Source organism: Monodon monoceros, unplaced genomic scaffold (assembly GCF_005190385.1).
Source record: "Monodon monoceros isolate NGI ecotype Baffin Bay Population unplaced genomic scaffold, NGI_Narwhal_1 Super_Scaffold_20, whole genome shotgun sequence".
Taxonomy (NCBI): Eukaryota; Metazoa; Chordata; class Mammalia; order Artiodactyla; family Monodontidae; genus Monodon; species Monodon monoceros.
The window spans coordinates 352,066-371,432 of NW_021703777.1; the positions used below are offsets into that span (position 1 = coordinate 352,066).

A 19,367-nucleotide genomic window follows, 5' to 3' on the forward strand; every position below is an offset into this window, starting at 1 on the left:
TTTTCCTTATGTCTAATCCAGAGAGTTGCTCCCAGGGAGCTGTGTTTTGTGTGCTCAGTCCCAAGAGACATTCTTCAGTGGCCCTAGGTTTGAGAAAAGTGGGCCGAGGGTACCCTATTTCGGTTTGCTTTCTTTATGGAAAATCTAATAGGCAGTGCTTTCTTAGATCTATAGTTACATTCTAACATGTGTGGGAAGCCTACACTTTAAGTACAGTATTACACAAACAGAAATTGTAACATTTAAATTGATTAATTTAGAAAAGTATGCCGTATATTTAATCTAGTAATGTCACATGAGATTTCACGGGTGTTTTTACTTTCAAGAGTTGGTGTCATTTTTCACGTGATCCCCAGGTGCACCCTTAGTTTCTCTACAACTAGAAAGTGGGAGTGTGGATAACGTAACATTATCAAATCCAGAGACATTTAAAAACTTGGGTCAAGGACTGAAATTCACCCGTGATTAGGAATCTCACTGGAATTCAACTAAAATTGTATACGCCTTTCATTTCCAGCTCTGGATCCTGACACCGAACTAACACTTCACTTATAGTACATGAGCCTGTATCATGGGGGTTGTAAACACTGGGTCTGCTCTTGGTTTGTTCATTACGTAGCCAAGCTGAGCAAGAAGTAAGGGCATAGAAACTTCAGGAAAGCAGCATAAACTGGGCACCCTTGGAAACTGCAGTTGCCATGGTTATTAGAGCCTTTGGTATGGGAGGTTGACAGCAGTAGCGCTCTGTATAATTATGGGGTTCACTTTATACATCCCACTTATACAGTGTGGGTTGTCTTGTGACCTTCATTTATTCAAGTATTCCAATATAGTTGTCTGAAATATTTGCATTTGGTAATTATATTTGGTATATTTAATGTTTTTCAAAGGCACTGTTTTAATTTCCTGAGGTATTCTTATGTTGAATCCCTAAGTTTAATAGGTCCAGAGCTACCAGACAATTTAACTACTTCAGGAATATTAGACCATGTCGTGAAGGTGATATACGAAGGAGAGGTTAAAAACATGATCAGAAAAGCTGTTCATTTCGCTGATTTAACCAAGGCAAAAGGGTATAATTGAGGAATTCATTAGTAAATTTAGGTTGCATATAATTCAGTTCTTCTAGCTGAAATGGAAACACAGCAGAACATCAAAATTTTAAGATTGTTTTGTTTTCTTTATGAGACTTTAGGGAAATTAATCTTCATGGGGCAGAATTTTCCAATCATAAATGAGAACACTAATCTTTCGGCAGTGTAGTAGGTTAGTGTGACAGTTTCAGTAGTAATATCCTGATTTCACCGTGAAACTGCATTTGGGAAAACATATACAATAACGTCCACACTAATTGAGATTTGTTCTTAAGTGTCAGAGTTGGCTGCAGTGAACTAAGGAAAAAAGTGAAAAAGAGCAATGTTTTGCCTTCATTTAGCTGCAACTGAAGAAATATTCATTCAGCTATTTCCCATTTTGATCTGGCCGCAATTTGAGATATGGTTTTTTCCCTTTATAAGAGGATGTGTTGGTTGAAGTTTCTTAAACTCGAAAGGAAAAATCTTTTTTAAAGCTTAATCATTTGTTTGCCCGTGAATAATATTTAGAAATGCAGTTATTCTTTAGAGAGCTTCACTCATGATCAGGATTACTCCCATAGAACAAAGTCCTAGATTTGGAATTAAATCAAAAAAGGTAATTTGGGGAGGGGGGATTTTTAAGCATTTTGTCGATCTGTTCTTCAGAAAGATTAGTCAAAATACCCCCATTAGTGGCATGTGAAATGACTCTTCTTCTGTATCCTACCTCATTTGGTACTGTAATTTTTATATACTTGCCGATTGATGGATAAAAAAATGACATGGCATATTAAATACGTATCTCTGTCGTTTCATTTCCCTGTTTGTGCGTGTCATTTTTGATCATATTAAACATACCACTCTGTATGATGTGTAGGGCGTCTACTGTACGTGTGCCTGGCTGAGGGGTGCTGAGCCCACCAGGACAAGGGGGTGCTTTCCCCCAAGTTCTACCAAAGAGGCTGCATGGACCACTAGGGTACTCGTACCAGATTTGCTATCTTTCTGTGAATTTACTTAGTCAGTCTTCAGATTTCATAAATCAATGTCCAGCAGTAGTTTTCTATGTTAGGCGTGTATAGTGTTTGCATATATTGAATTTTTAAAATTAACCTGCTAGGTGAAGTTCTCATCACCAGTTTCTTAGGTATTTAGGTATTGTAACTAAATGCAGACAATTAACACCATTTCCCCTTTTGGCATCCAGGTTATTCAGCAAAGAAACGAAGAATGTGATCATACTCAATTTTTGATTGAAGAAAAAGAGTCAAAAGAAGAGGATTTTTATGAAGATCTTGACAGATTTGAAGAAAATGGTACCCAGGAATCACGCATCAGCCCATATACCTTCTGCAAAGCTTTTCCCTTTCACATCATATTCAACCGGGATCTCGTGGTCACTCAGTGTGGCAATGCCATCTACAGAGTCCTTCCCCAGGTAAGAGTACATCACACTCCCTTGGGGCCTGAGACAAAAGGCCACAAAGACACTATCGTTACAGGTGACCATTCATACCTTTAACCCTTTGCTTATGTATCAGGTAACGTGGAGCACACTGTACGTCACAGGAGTTCCGTAACTACACACTAAGTATGTTTCAGCATACTGCAGCTTTGCCTAGGACTGCTACTTATTTTTTTCTGTTTTAATCACAAGGGCAGTGGGAGAATTCTGTGGGAATAGTGTACTTGTTTTAATGAGGAAGTGAGTAACTTTCCAGTAACAATCAGTTTTCACTTAATTTATTCAACATGGAGCAAACAGTCACTGAATATCTACTGTCTGAAAATAACTTTCAAAATCAACCACTGACATTTGCAGGGAAAAGGAAGGAATTTAAAATACACCAAAGAGGAAAGCGATAGAGGTTACCGTGGGGTTTAGTAGAAAAAGCATCAAAGGACAGCAGTTGGGTGATGCCAGGAATGTACGTTTGACTTGTATTATTATTGTTATATTATCTTCGTATTCAGACCCGCTGTCAAGTCCTCTCTTCCTACTTTTTCTTTTCTCTCCGTTTCTGACTTTTGAATTGCACATGACATGTGTCTAGAGATACTTTTTGCTTGTAATTAAGGACTCTTAATTCAGGATGAACTCCCACGGGATCTGGCATGAACCCGTAAATCTGGAGGCAGAACCATGTGTGGACCGGGCTGTTATGCTGCCTCTGCCTCTCCTCCATTGATGACCTTGATCGTGTCACGTCCCACTTGGCCTGCTTTCCCCTTGTTGTACTGTGAGGCTACACTTAGTGTAGGCAGTCACCCACTTTCCCTTTTATTGGTAATTAGCCGTCTCCCGATAAACTATGAGTGTCGTGGGTGGTTTTGCTATTTAAATTTCATTTTAGGCTGCGGACATCTAACACCTCATGCTACAATTTAAAAGCTAAGTTCCATTCTTTTTTCTTCAAAAATTCTCCTCTTGTTTAGATTAGCTTATATTTGAATATTAGTCCCCTGATTGCATATTAGGTTTCACGTTCAGGCAACTACTGGATGTTCCTTTAGTTGCCAAGCTGCTTAGATGATGGTGTGAGTCCACAGTTGAGGTCACTTTCCTACAAAATAATTACGATTTTCTATGTTTAAGTGCTGTTGAGCTGGTCCGATCTAATAACTACTATCAGATCGTAAGAATTATTGACTAAGTATCCTTTTCTTTTCATCTGCATTTTAGCTCCAGCCTGGGACCTGCAGCCTCCTGTCTGTCTTCTCCCTGGTCCGTCCTCATATTGACATCAGTTTCCATGGGATCCTCTCACACATCAATACGGTCTTCGTATTGAGAAGCAAGGTAATTGAGACACTATTTCAGTAAACGTGAGGAAGTAAGGTCTGTTACAGATTAGAAGTGTTCCACAGGGATAATTAGCTGCAAAAACATTCTGTGAGATGCAGAAGGTGTAGAGAGAGAAACACCAGAGCCCAAAGGGAGTCCCATTTCAAAGGCAACGGTGCTGATTTGGGGGTTGCCTGTAGGGAAGTGGGACCCTCTCCTCTGGTTAGAATAAACGCGTGAGAGTTTGGAGAAGGCCTCGCCCAGGCTGCCCGGGTGCACACCATGAAACCAACACCTTTTACTCAATATACAGCTACAGACTCCTGTTTTAGAAATCTGGGGAACTAATAAAGATTTTTTAAACTTCACCCAAAGCCGCTGGTTTGCTGTTCCCTAAATTGTCTGTTATTCTTCAGGGCACTTTTGTGGGGAAATACAAGTGATAACATTTTCATTCAGTTGATAGTGAGTGGTACCCAGATCTTGTAGTTTCTGTTCTTGGGGCTGGTGTAGCCAGAGTGTTCCAGAGGACAAAGCTCATCCTCCCTTCCACCCTCCACCTACAAAGGTCTTCCCCGCACCTACATCCTGTATTTGGAACCAGCTGCTTCCAGCTGCTCTGTGCATGTAGGGGTGGGCACGGGGACACTGGGTCTGGTCTTTGCTAGAGCCTGGGATTACGTGCTGTGGCCATGGTGGAAAATCAGAAATAAGACTCACTGCAGCTTTCCATAAAGATGTGAAAGTAGCACAGCTACTGTCTTTCTGGGTTCAAAGGAAACAGTCAGTTGGCTCTTCTGCAGTGATGTAAGGCTGTCTGCTTGTTACCTGGCGGACTCTGGTGAAATGCCTCTCCTGTTCTACCTGGGCCGATGTTCTCCCTTACGGTTTGGTGGGAATGAGGTCTCCGTGTCCTCGGCTGAGTCGTTAGGTAGAGACAAAGGCGTGAGTGGACGGTTGTGTCTTGCCTTTTCCAGGAAGGGTTGCTGGACGTAGAGAAATCGGAGTGTGAGCATGAACTGACGGGCACTGAGACCAGCTGCTTACGGCTCAAGGGCCAGATGATCTACTTACCTGAAGCGGACAGCATACTTTTCCTGTGCTCACCAAGGTAATCACTTCGAGGTGAACCCATCTGACGCGAATGAAGGAGTCCAATATCTTTTTATTCAATTGTTTCTACAAAGTATGCTTAGACTTCACAACTCTTCTTATACGCCTCTCTATAACAAGGATAACTTCATTGAACATCTGCAGTAAACTCGGAAGAAGTCATGTCTTCTGTTTTGTTTGCCATATCTTAGTCAATTTGCTGAGTGTTTATGCCATTAGATCAGGGGATACCTAATCTGAAGGTAGCTAACTCTGTAGCTTTGTACCTTCCAAAGACACATCATATGTCCATAAGCAAACCTATAAAGCATGTAATGCGATGGCAGAAATACATGGTTATATTTGGCACCAAGAAATTACTTTTCTAATGATTTCTGGATGTAAGCTATTTTATATTAAAACTATTTCATTACTTTAACTGAGATATACTATTCAAAATATAGTTTTAAGTTGACATTTATGTAAATAACGTTATTTATAATAAACATCAGGACTTCCCTGGTGGCGCAGTGGTTAAGAATCTGCCTGCCAATGCAGGGGACATGGGTTCGAGCCCTGGTCCGGGAAGATCCCACATGCCGCAGAGCAGCTAAGCGCGTGAGCCACTACTGCTGAGCCTGTGCTCTAGAGCCTGTGAGCCACAGCTACTGAGCCCACGTGCCACAACTACTGAAGTCCGCGCGCCTAGAGCCCATGCTCCACAACAAGAGAAGCCACCACAATGAGAAGCCCGCGCACTGCAACGAAGAGCAGCCCCTGCTCGCCACAACTAGAGAAAGCCCACGCACAACAACAAAGACCCAACTCAGCCAAAAACGAATTAATTAATTAATTAATTAAAAAAATAGATATAATGAACATTAGAGGGAAGTAAAACTGTAGGTTGGTGTTTTCCCAACGCGACAAGCATTCTACTAAAAGATGCATGGGAATTTAGAATAAGAAACACATATATAAATTTACTTGAGAGCAGTAGACATAGACAACTATAGAACTTATTAGGTGATATTTTGTGTATTTATAACTTTGTGCAGGCAAAATGTATGCACATTATTTAGTAACACCCAAGAAAGTATGTTTTGGTGGGCTGTTGATTAAAAATTGAGTTTAAAGTCCAATTGATCACTTTTCATTTAAAGATATTGTCTTAAAATTTCTGAAAAATCAAATGAATTTTGTAACACCTTCCTTGGAAATTATTAATATGGTATTAAAGACTCTATAAGACTAATGATGGGTTTTTCCCCTGAGAATATATATTACGAAAATAAAAGAGACAAAATTAGGGAATATAAACTCTTTATATTTTTTATTAATAAACGCCATTGATCTAACTATATATCTTCAACTGCTATAAATAAGCGTTCTTCCTTCTGCCTCTTTCCAAGTTGAGCATCAGTAGAATGACAGCTTCTCAATAGGGATAGTTTCTACTCATGGAGAGAAAGGTTTCTTTGGAAACAGAAGCAGGAAATTTAGAGTCTACTTGCTAATCACCATATGTAGAAATTGGCTACATAGTGACACACTCACCCGTTGTCATATGGGACCTGCTCATGTGTATAGAGAAACCAGTACTCACACGAAATGAGATCAACTGAAAGCAGTTTTACTTACAAAATAAATAACCCCAAGAGGAAAACAGTTACTGGCACAAAAACAGAAATATAGATCAATGCAACAAGATAGAAAGCCCAGAGATAAACCCACGCACATATGGTCACCTTATCATTGATAAAGGAGGCAGGAGTATACAGTGGAGAAAAGACAGCCTCTTCAATAAGTGGTGCTGGGAAACCTGGACAGCTCCATGTAAAAGAATGAAATTAGAACACTCCCTAACACCATACACAAAAGTAAACTCCAAATGGATTAGAGACCTAAATGTAGGACCAGACAGTATAAAACTCTGAGAGGAAAACATATGCAGAACACTCTATGACATAAATCACAGCAAGATCCTTTTTGATCCTAGAGAAATGGAAATGGAGACAAAAATAAACAAATGGGACCTAATGAAACTTGAAAGCATTTGCACAGCAAAGGAAACCATAAACAAGACTAAAAGACAACCCCTCAGAATGGGAGAAAATATTTGCAAACGAAGCAACTGACAAGGGATTAACCTCCAAAATTTACAAGCAGCTCATGCAGCTCAATATCAAAAAAACAAACAACCCAATCCAAAAATGGGCAGAGACCTAAATAGACATTTCTCCAAAGAAGATGCAGATCGCCAACAAACACATGAAAGGATGCTCAACATCACTAATCATTAGAGAAATGCAAATCAAAACTACAATGAGCTATCACCTCACACCAGTCAGAATGGCCATCATCAAAAAATCTACAAACAAATGCTGGAGAGGGTGTGGAGAAAAGGGAACCCTCCTGCACTGTTAGTGGGAGTGTAAATTGATACAGCTGCTATGGAGAACAGTATTGAGGTTCCTTAAGAAACTAAAAATAGAACTACCATATGACCCAGCAATTCCACTGCTGGGCATATACCCTGAGAAAACCATAATTCCAAGAGTCATGTACAACAATGTTCATTGCAGCTCTATTTACAATAGCCAGGACATGGAAGCAACTTAAATGTCCATCAACAAACAAATGGATAAAGAAGATGTGGCACGTATATACAATGGAATATTACTCAGCCGTAAAAAGAAATGAAATTGAGTTATTTGTAGTGAGGTGGATGAACCTAGAGTCTGTCATACAGAGTGAAGTAAGTCAGAAAGAGAAAAACAAATACCGTATGAAGACACATATATATGGAATCTAAAAAGAAACAAAAAAAACCAAATGGTTCTGAAGAACCTAGGGGCAGGGCAGGAATAAAGACGCAGATGTAGAGAATGGACTTGAGGACACAGGGAGGGGGAAGGTAAGCTGGGACGAAGTGAGAGAGTGGCATTGACATATATACACTACCAAATGTAAAATAGATAGCTAGTGGGAAGCAGCCACATAGCACAGGGAGATCAGCTTGGTGCTTTGTGACCACCTAGAGGGGTGGGGTAGAGAGGGTGGGAGGGAGATGTAAGAGGGAGGGGATATGGGGATATAAGTATACATATAACTGATTCACTTTGTTATACAGCAGAAACTAACACACCATTGTAAAACAATTATATTCCCATAAAGATGTTAAGAAAAAAACAGGAAAAAAAAATAATAGCTCATTAAAATAATAATAAATATGTTTTGAGAACAATGAGACATAATTTGATTAAGTTTTCTCACTCAGTATGAGCATTTTAACCCTTCATTTTCATTTTACAGTTACAATCATTTTTCCTCTGCTCACTGGCAGGTCTTGTAAACCATTTGGTGGATGATCTGGCCTCTTTCCTGAAGGGTGTGTGTCAATAGTAAACTGATCATTTTATTTTTCTTTATTAGCATGCTAATTTTTGCTTTGATTTATGGACATTTCTGCTGAGAATATATTGCAGGGAAACATTTTATTAATCCCAATTTCTTTAGTAAAGTCTCAACACAGTTATGTCATTTTAGAGAAATTATTATGCACAACTAGAAATAATTACTTTGCATTTAAAGAATTCAAACCAAGAATGTAACCTTCAGACATTTTAACCAAATACTAAATTTTTTTAAAAGTCAACTTTTTACTGGTAGATCTTCACCGAATCAATAAATATCACGTTGTTCTAAGAATGACTTAAGTTACGAAGATGCATCAAATTCAGCAAGAGCAAATACTGTTTCAAATAAATGAGAAAATTTGTCAAAGAAAATAAGAGTAGTAGAAGAAATTAGAGCCAGAAATAAGAGTAGAATAGGAAGTGCATGTTAGAAAGTCATGAGTACAGAAAAGTCTTGTTGAAGATGGGTCATAAATCAGGTCGTAAACCTTTCATCATTGTCTGTGAAAGAGAAGATACCTAGTTACGTCATAGAACCAACCCCTAAGGCAACAATGAACTAGCTTCTCAGAAGAAACACTGTCATCCTTGTTAAAGAGAGGAAAGATAACTTTTTCTTCATCTCTTCATAATGAGGGAAAACTGTGGCAATAATAACAGACTTGTGTTAAAAACCCGAGTGGGTTTCGTAGGGCAGTTCTTCACATTATCTTTTAATTTAGGCTGATGGCGTTAGAAAGTGCCATTTGGCAAAACTGCATGTCAAGTTCACTGCTCTTTTGACAGATGTTTAAATATTGAGAAGAATGAAGCACATTCCTCTTGCTTTTCTCCAAATTTTCTTCCGCCTGACCTGCTGAATGGCAGGCGGCGGGATTAGACTCCTGGACAGGAGCCAGGGCAGTGTTACCGTGGGGACCCTGGGGACTGACAGTGCCTCCTTCTCCCTGTGACAGTGTCATGAACCTGGACGACCTGACCCGGCGAGGGCTGTACCTGAGCGACATCCCCCTGCACGATGCCACGCGGGACCTCGTGCTGCTGGGGGAGCAGTTCCGAGAGGAGTACAAGCTGACCCAGGAGCTGGAAATCCTCACGGACAGGCTGCAGCTCACACTGCGTGCCCTGGAAGATGAAAAGAAGAAGACAGACACGTAAGCACGTGCCCTGTGCTTAAAGAGGGCGGGCAGGGCTGGCAGGGCTGGCAGGGCTGGCCTGCGTGGTAGCCGGTGGCCCTGCCGTAGTTAAGACTGACCGTCAGGCTGCTCGCTGCGCAGCAGGTCCGTAAATCCAGACACAAGTTGCTGGGGCAAGGAACAGCGATCGTAGTCAGAAAGACGGCAGACCCAGAAGATGGCGGGCTCGTGTCCCAAACGACCATCTGGCCTGAGTTAGAATTCGGGCTCCTTGTGTACTAAAAGGGGCAGGACCAGCCGAAGGGGGTGGGACCAGCCAAAGGGGCGGGGCTAAAGCCAAAGGTGGGTGGGACCCGCCAAAGGGGCGGGGCTAAAGCTAAGCACTTCCTGGTTCCTGGCAGCGTCTGGGGCTGGGAGGTGTGAATGTCTTCCTTCCTGAGGCCGCTCCCTGGTGAACCTGGTTAGGCTGTTTCCTGGGAGCTAAACAAAGGTATTTAGCTTAAGGCTCATGACCTGGGGAGCAGGGTTCCCAGAGATGGGCCATCGTGTACAATTTAATCTGATAAGCAACACCCCGTTAGTGATTAGCTTGTAATAGAGCACAGAGGTTCTTCCCTATAACAAGACTCCGAGGCGTGGGACCTGCCGTAGGTTTGGAGTCCTAGGTAAAACTCTAACACATCACTTCAATAGAAGTTATGCACACAGAAATCAGTCAGTCCTAATAGTAATTTTACAAACCAAGCTGGAAGAATATACGCTAAAGCATGTCTCTGGAAATCATTAGAAGAATAATTCAAGTGCATATTTCAAGTCCAGCTACCCGTTCATCCACTTCTTCACACAAGAGGTGTACCGAGCATCCTCTAGGTGCCAGGGCTGCCCAGGTGCTGGGGGACACAGAACACTGAACTTAGATTTGGCCATTATATTTTAAAAGCGTTCTGTTCTTGGACTCCAAATTATTTTTGAGTTCGGCAGGTGTGAGTCTGACAGACTGTAGTGTCATCTGTGATGACAGCAATTGCATCTGTAATTTGATACATGAACAAAGGTATCAAAACACAAAACTGTTATTTTTCTACGAATGGTGGATTAAATTATGAACTACTGGGCAAGTAACATTTAAGATAATATTTCGTTTTCAAGTAATTCATTTAAACAAATACACATCGTGCATACTGCTTGGCCTTGCTTGAGTATATTAATTAAAATCAATTAAAAGCATGAAATCACTGACTTTCGTAAGAGAATTTTTCCGGTGGTCTTGCGTGTTCATTTTTAACGTTTGTATAATAGGAAGCTGTCTTGGAGAATTGACCTCATCTTCCTTCATGTAAGAACTGTGTCACTCTACTTGACACCATAGGGTTGGTAACAGCACCACTTCCTGTCCTTTTCTTGCATTGATGTGTGTGTGTTGCCTATGGTTGGATGCTGTGCCCACAGGTAAACACATCAATTAACTGTTTATTGGCAGCTTAGATGGATAGAGAATCCACGTAAATGTCTGTCGTCATCCCTAGCTTCTTCCTGCCCTTCTCCTACTTTGTATAATGAAGCTGAAAACTAGTTTCTTCGACACCACTTTACTTTCCTCACGGCCCTGAAGGGAACCCCTTAAGCGTTCCAGGTATTTGGCAAATTTCCAAAAGTATGTGGGATGAGGTGGGCCAGTCAAATTCCTCCTACTGCTCGAGAAACAACTCAAAATGTATATTTATCAGTCTGTGGTACAGCTTCCACCATGAAAAGTAACACATTTTATGGAGCTTGTGAGATAGCACTTAGCACCAAGGCTCACAGTCACCTGCATTTGTAAGTCTGAGTTACTCGGACCCTGCTCTGGCTGTTATATTAGAAAACCACCAAGGTTTCCATCTTCGTTGGTGTTTGGTTTTCAAGGTGATTTAATTATAAACATTTACTATGAATTTTTGTTGAAATGAAGTAGTTGTACTGGTCACATTTAATATTCAAATACAGCTTTAAAATGTTGTATAAAATGTTCTCTGTTTGAAAGTGAAAAGTGAAACACTGAATAAATTCCACTAAAGGTAGCGAAAAAATGAGACCTCAGCACCATTCTGCACCTTAACCTTGGCACCGGTGCCGTCTGGCTTAGGGGAGGAAGAGGCTCGGAGGTGGTGGCTACTCCTGTGCGCCGTCATGTCAAGGAACCGCAGGTCTGCCTGCTTCCGCTTCTCTGCTCAGCTCTCACCCCTCCCGTGTGCTCACCACTCTCCCTGCTCCCCAGGGCCCCTGGTCCCGTCAGCGTGGTCTCAGGATTGTCAACGGAAATAGGATCTTTTCTTGTCTAGACCAATTTCTACCTGCTTTATCCGTTTCTTCCATGAAGGAGTGAGGCAGGAATGAAACAGAAAAACCTGCCCTTTCTTCCTTCCTTCCTTTCTTTCTTTCATTGAAGTATAGTTGATTTACAATGTTGTGTTAGTTTCAGGTGCACAGCAAAGTGAATCAGCTGTATATACATGTATACATGTTCTTTTTCAGATTCTTTTTTGTTATAGGTTTTTACAGGATACTGAGTAGAGTTCCCTGAGCTGTACAGTAGGTCCTTGCTGGGGAAATCTGCTTTTCACGTCAGATGACAAACGTTGAGGCAGATGGCTTATCCCTGAGAGGTGAACGTATCCCTGGTTTTGTGGGATCCAAACAGTGCTAAGTGCTTGAATGGCTTCTTTCATCCTGTGAATATCCCAGCAGGAGCATCGACACACAAGACCACGCAAGACAACTTCGACTTCCCGGTGTCAGTCCTCTGTTTTGTCTGTCTGTTTTGTTTGGCTTATTTTGATTTGCTTTGAATTGGTTTGGATTTGGGGATGTTCTATGGGATTAAAACAAACCAATTATTTATATTTTCTCGACTTGACTTACAAAGATGGCTAATAGCGGGTGTCCTGTCAGAACCCAAGCCGGCACAGTGCACATGGCATTGAAGTCTACGAAGTGGGCCGGAGAGGCACTGAAGCTGCTCTCAGCATCTCTCACTGTGGCTTTGTCCTCACCCCTCTGGACAGGTTGCTGTACTCTGTCCTTCCTCCGTCTGTGGCCAACGAGCTGAGGCACAAGCGTCCGGTGCCCGCGAAGAGGTACGACAACGTGACCATCCTCTTCAGCGGCATCGTGGGCTTCAACGCCTTCTGCAGCAAGCATGCGTCTGGGGAAGGGGCCATGAAGATTGTCAACCTCCTCAACGACCTGTATACCAGATTCGACACTCTGACAGATTCCCGGAAAAATCCATTTGTTTATAAGGCAAGTCCAGGTCCTGTCCTAATGCAGTGCCATTCATGATTCTGAATTTTCAAGCCGTGGCTTCCGGAGGCACTGCAGTCACCATTCCCTGACTGTAGCCCTGCAGGCTTGGTATGGGCAGCTCTCATGCCTTCATTATTTACCATTTTCTTAAATAATTACCTCTCGTTCTAAAACATTCTCTTCCTTGTAACCCAAATGAATGGAACAGACGATTCCCTAGTTAAAATAAAATGTTAAATCCGTGCAGGTGGTTTATCACACGTAATATAAACATGGCATTCGTGTCATTGGTCTGCAAGCGACATTTTTACTGAAAGGTAAAAGTGATTTGCACAGTAAAGAAGCCATGGAGCATAGGAAGGGGACTCAGACCTGCTTCTAGATAACATCAGCTTGAAGGGAAACGTTTATAAGGCATTTCTGCCCTTGGTTTCAGTTAGTAACAAATATAATATTGGAAAAATGAAGTCAGTGGAATATTGCTTCGTAAAGGCAAGAATGTGAACTAAACCACCCCCAGGCATCTGGAGTCATAGAAGTGCCACAAGGACTATTTATTTTTTAGTCTTTTTCCGAGGAACAGTGTAACACTTGGTGAGCACATCATAAAAATCAGTGGTTAATGACCAGGGTAAATCACTGAACTGGGGGCAGTGGAGCTTTGGCCCATCCAACCATCAGTGTTTTAAGGGGAAACAGGGTAGTAAATTGTTCTACTGGGTAGTAAGCATATCTGAGCTGAGAAACCGGGACTTAACTAGAGGAAAAATAATGCCAAGACTCCAAGTGCCAGATGTGTACATTTCAAATAATGACGTTTCTTCTCGTTGGAGTTGAAGGTATCAGAATTTTAAGAGATTCAGGGGAGGAAAGTTGAAAGTTATTGATAGCAATTGGAAGAACATGTTTTGTGTAAGGGTAGCAAGTGAAACAGTCACGTTTGTACTGACCAATCTGTGCCCTGCTAGGTGGAAACGGTCGGTGATAAGTACATGACGGTGAGTGGCTTACCAGAGCCCTGCATCCACCATGCACGTTCCATTTGCCACCTGGCTTTGGACATGATGGAAATTGCCGGCCAGGTCCAGGTAGATGGTGAATCTGTTCAGGTTAGTAGATAAAACAGATATTATAATGGTAGTAATAGACCTTTTGGACAACCGATTTATACTCTTGACCAGCTAATCATTAATTATGTACAAGGAATAACATCTTGACAACAAAGGCTAAGATTTTTAATGTTTTTTTTAATTGAAGTATAATTTACAATGTTGTGTTTCTACTGTACAGAAAAGTGGTTCAGTTACACATATATAACGTGTATTCTTTTTCATGTTCTTTTCCATTATGGTTTAATACAGGATATTGAATATAGTTCCCTGTGCTATACTATAGATCCTTGTTGGTTATTTATTTTATATAGAGTTGTGTGTGTATGTTAATCCCAAACTCCTCCTGATTTATCCTCCCTCTCCCTTTTCCCTTTGGTAACCATATATCTGTTCTCTGTGTCTGTGAATCTGTTTGTGTTTCGTAGATATGTTCATCTGTGTCGTATTTTAGATTCCACATATAGGTGATATCACGTGATATCTGTCTCTGTCTGACTTCCTTCACTGAGTATGATAACCTCTAGGTCCATCCATGTTGCTGCAGATGGCATTATTTCATTCTTTTTTATGGCTGAGTAATATTCCATTGCATATATGCACCGTATCTTCTTTATCCATCCTTCAGTGGACACTTAGGTTGCTTCCATGTCTTCGCTATTGTGAATAGTGCTGCAGTGAACATTGGGGTGCATGTATCTTTTCAGATTATAGTTTTCTCCAGGTATATGCCCAGGAGTGGGGTTGCCGGATCATATGACAGCTCTACTTTTAGTTTTTTTAAGGAACCTCCATACTGTTCTCCATGGTGGCTGCACCCGTTTACATTCCCACCACCAGTGTTGGAGGGTTCCCTTTTCTTCACACCCTCTCCAGCATTTGTTATTTGTAGACTTTTTAATGATGGCTGTTCTGACTGGTGTGAGGTGATACCTCGTTGCAATCTTGAGTTGCATTTCTCTAGTAATTAGCGATGTTGAGCATCTTTTCTTGTGCCTTTTGGCCATCTGTATAAGCAAAGACTCATATTGTATTGAACCCATTGTATTACATTCTTCCATAGAAATGGGAAACCTGTCCACCTGTTTGAAATCTTCTTTATTCCATGTACTGAAAGTCATGAGGATGAGATAAAAACCCCTGTCCCTTCTGGTTTATTTTTTAAAATCTTTTTCCTGTGTCTCATGTAAGTTGCCAGATTCACATCTTTGAAAGCTTCACACTTGACAAAAAGAATGTTTCTCTTGAAAGATTTCTGTGAGGGTTTTTGTCTGTAATATGCTTGGAGTTCTAGAGAATTCTTAAGATTTTTATGTGATGACTCTGCATTATTCTTTAATATAGAGTAAGCAATCATTCATAGTATTGAATTTATTAAGGCAGAGCTTTGATTTCTGCAGATAACAATAGGGGTTCACACAGGGGAGGTAGTCACCGGTGTCATAGGACAGAGGATGCCTCGCTATTGTCTTTTTGGAAATACTGTCAACCTCACAAGCCGAACAGAAACCACTGGACAAAAAGGAAAAATAAATGTGTCTGAATATACATACAGGTAAGAGACACATCTAGGTATTTACTGATTTGAAAAATGTCTCTTTGCATGTGTTTTAATTCCCTGGGTGCTTTTATTACCTTTTAACATTTATCACCTCTGCTCTTAAGATTATTTATTATTTATTTGAGAAGATGGTGTCATTATTTCCAATTTAAGTGATTCTTCACCATCTTAGGAGTTTCTCCTATGATCATTGTTACTAAAACCTCAAGGTACCTTTAAATAGCTTTGGTGTGTGTCATTTTCTCTGTGCAGCCATACTCCACGCTTCTCTCCCTGTTCCCTGTCCCCTTTAGATGTCTCATGACACCAGAAAATTCAGACCCACAATTCCATTTGGAGCACAGAGGCCCAGTGTCCATGAAGGGCAAAAAAGAGCCAATGCAAGTTTGGTTTCTATCCAGAAAAATTACGGGAACAGAGGTATGACTCATCAGAGTGTAATTCCTTTTTTAAGACAGACTATAAACATGGGAGCTAAATCATAATCACTGAAAACACGTTTCATTTGCAAAGAATTCTTGCTTACGCGAACTCTTCAGTAGAGCAGCAGAAATACTGAACCATTAGTGAGCCGGTTAGAACAATACAGACTTCTTAACGGAGACTTTATGGTTGCTGATTTTGTCCTCTAATGAGATTAAAACTGAAGCAGTAGACGGAGGAGACCTGGTTTTGGTTGTTCCTCCACAATCTGGCTCAGACCCAGCTGGGGAGTGGGCGGTGAGGGGCGCCCCCGGGCCCTCCCCAGCGCCCTCAGCTGTTGTGAGGGCACCACCAGGGCCAAGACAGGGCCACCTTCACGGGAGGTTTCCTAACCATGACGCTCCAGCTCCTTGTAAGGGCCACGCTGTCACCTCGGGGGATGTTTGGGCATTTTTGGACATCCTGGTGCCTCGTGTGTCTTTCCTGGAGAGAAGAGTGATTTATACTTTTCCAGAATCTAAATGATTCCGCAGGGAGGCTATAGGTGCATGCTCGTGCCCTGGGTGTACTCCAGCCTGAACCCAGGTGCTGGGGGGCCTCAGAACTCTGGGGTTCGCTCGGTGGTCCTGTGACCCAGGGTGGCTCGTGACACCGAGGTCCTGCCAGCTTTGCCCCCTCCCAGTGGGTTGCATCAGAAACAAGTCTGATGCTTTGTTCCCCGCTGATGCGCTGGTTCTTTAGAGGGGGGGGAGACTCCTTGACTATATGTCTTTTCCTGGATGTACACATTCGTTATAAATACGTTTAGAGTAGAAGTTCTAAAAGGAATGGAATGCCACGTTCTAAAATACTTATCTTCATCTTCTCTTCACTGTTTTCACCTCTGGTGCTAGCTTGCTTCCCGATGTTCTGATAAATTAGCTTCCCGCCAGCATTGCTCATTTGACTTGGGTGCTTCTGTCTCATCCAGCGTGATGCTGGGAATGACTGAGAAAAACTGTAGATATGAATGCAGATCAAATTTTATTTAAAAAGAGAACGAAAATCTTTTGGGAGTCCTACAAGCTTTATTATCACTGAAAAGTAATACCCTATTTTTTCCACTTTGTAAAGGAAACAAAGCAGGATGACAACTGAATCTTGGACCTTGAGGTGAAGAGGATGGACGGGGTGAGGTCCAGTCTTCCCCTAACTCCTGCCAAGCCTGGGAGCAGTCATTCCCTTGGTCCTTTTCCATTTCCCCAAGCCTTTCTCCTGGTTATCTCTTTCCTTATTCATTATTCAGCTTTAGCTCTGCTTGTGAGTATTTTCAAGGTTTAGTATATTATCTGAAGTTTGGCTTCGTGTGGGTGATGTGAGCTTCACATGTCTTAAAATCTACTACAAGCATCACCTAACATGGTGACTTGCAAGCAGTAGACACCCAATAAATATTTGTTGAATTTAATTAAATGAAACAGAACAGTATCTGGCCATGTGTCTATATATATACACACACCCCATGGTTTTCCAAATCTGTTCAGTGCTCTCTCTCTATATATGCATATGTATATTTTAATGACTATAACATATAAAAAAGTTTTGTCATGTTGGTGTATATCATTATAGAAATCATTTTCTAAAGGAGTGAATTCAGAATTTTAGGGAAAAAATGCAATTTATTTTCAGACTCCCCAAATAAGAATTAATATATCATGCTAAGAAAATACTCACTATTTTGAATTATGCTAACTTTCCTTCAGAAATAGAGAATGCACATTTCTGTTATTAAACTATTGGGTTATTCATTCAGATCACGTGGCAATTATAATTCCTCTAAAATGCTGTCGTTTGCATTGTGCCCCTTGTGTAATTATAAGTCTCACTACTCCCATGCAGCTGTTAAAGCGGCACTGTTTCACAATGAGCTATTGCGTTAGTTTGGGGTAAAACATTAGGGGCTCTGACCACATCCAAGGAAAAAGCTGGAAGCATGGCTGGGGTGTTCCTGTTGGCCCTTTATTCCCAGAAATTAGCTCCTTTTTCTTAGCTTACAAGAATGTGACTATATCCAGGGCATCGTGTTCAGAAAACCTACTTTAATTCCAGCATAGAACGCATTCCTGTTGGACTCGTTAGCCTGTCATCCTTCAATATCTCTGATAATTTATTACCATCTATCTTTATAAAATATAGTACAATTAGTTTTGTGTAAAAATGTTTGTCTTTAAATTTAGCGTTTCCTATCAGCACATTGATATTTGTGTAAAATGTTCTGTGTTCATGTGTAAGAGATCCTGCAATAAATTATTTTTTCCACTTGTCCCTAGACAGTTTTTAATTCAATAAAAATGAAATGAATAGTCTTGTCGGTCATTTGATTGATTAGTGCCATTTTTGGAATACATCTTGTCACTTTGCCTGTTACAGGCTTTCATTTTGATTCCCTGCTGTTAGGATAAAGCTGAATGGTCCCTCTTCATCAGGCCTATTCCCAGATGGTATTTTTCTCCAATGACAGCGGCAAGACCAGCCTTGGCAGGGGTCGGGGGGATATACGCACAGATACGTGTGAAGTGACACTGACGAGCTCCCGGCATTTTAGGGGTGAAAGACACGTACAAATAGCCAAACCGTCTGATATTCGTAGTGATGAAACATGTTCAAGACACAGAAAGAATACTCAGAGCGTGAGAAACAAGAGGACGGAAGTGGGGTGGGGAGAAGGCGGCGGGAGACCAGCTGGGTTTTGTGATGGTTTTGTCTGAAGGTAAATTAATGCGCCCCTTGGAGAAGCCTACTCTCAGTGCCTCTGGGCCCCATCTGTTCAGCCCTTCTGGGTAGCACCAATAGAACCAAATGTTATGGAAAGGTAAGAGTTTCTCAGCTTGATTTGAGGGTAATATGTACATGTTTTTAAACTTCTACAGAAGAATAGCAATTTATACCCACGCACAAATATATTTCAGAACCAGTTCGTTATCTCATTTTACTTAAACCTTGATTGATTCACCAGATGACATGTCCCGTCTCTTCGTCATGGAAGGTGTGACGTTGTGGTTTGTGATAAGAGGTGTATACGTTTGGTCTTAGCCCCCGTCCCCTTCTGGCTCGGAGCTCCTACAACTCCAGGAATTTCCTAAGTGATGAAAATGACAAAGGTGTCTTTCATCATGTTAGTGACGTGACTCGGGGCCTGCACTGGGTTGGGGGGAGCTTGTTGCCAGCTGAACCGACCTGGAGTTCAGAGGGTGGGAACTTTTAGTCCCACCCTGACCCGCGTCTCCTGGGAGGGGAGAGGGCCTGGAGGTTAAATGCTTGCCAGCAGCCAGTGATCTCATCAAGTGGGCCTGTGTGATGACGCCTCCAGAAAAGCCCGAAGGTCGGAGAGCTTCCGGGTTGGTGGACACGGGGCGAGGCAGGGGTGGGCCTGAAGCTCTGCGTGTCTCCCATCTGGCTGTTCTGAGTCACATCCTCTTGTAATTACAAGGCAGCTAGTAAGTAA

The 19,367-nt window shown here is 41.6% G+C and overlaps 1 protein-coding gene across 5 annotated transcripts in view; it reads left to right on the forward strand.

The window, feature by feature from the left end:
* Positions 1 to 18,235, forward strand: part of GUCY1B1 (guanylate cyclase 1 soluble subunit beta 1) — a 47,978-nt gene extending 29,743 nt beyond the window's left edge. For 3 of the 5 annotated variants that reach the window (XM_029235488.1, XM_029235490.1, XM_029235487.1), the window contains 9 exons: positions 2,284 to 2,514; positions 3,760 to 3,876; positions 4,839 to 4,972; positions 9,326 to 9,523; positions 12,550 to 12,787; positions 13,759 to 13,899; positions 15,300 to 15,454; positions 15,754 to 15,880; positions 16,997 to 18,235. In XM_029235488.1, coding sequence (XP_029091321.1) covers positions 2,284 to 2,514; positions 3,760 to 3,876; positions 4,839 to 4,972; positions 9,326 to 9,523; positions 12,550 to 12,787; positions 13,759 to 13,899; positions 15,300 to 15,454; positions 15,754 to 15,880; positions 16,997 to 17,020 — 1,365 coding nt within the window. In that variant the 3' untranslated portion in view covers positions 17,021 to 18,235. The remainder of the gene's footprint in view (positions 1 to 2,283; positions 2,515 to 3,759; positions 3,877 to 4,838; positions 4,973 to 9,325; positions 9,524 to 12,549; positions 12,788 to 13,758; positions 13,900 to 15,299; positions 15,455 to 15,753; positions 15,881 to 16,996) is intronic. The other 2 variants (XM_029235485.1, XM_029235486.1) reach the window with 2 other exon arrangements.
* Positions 18,236 to 19,367: the final 1,132 nt, after the last annotated feature.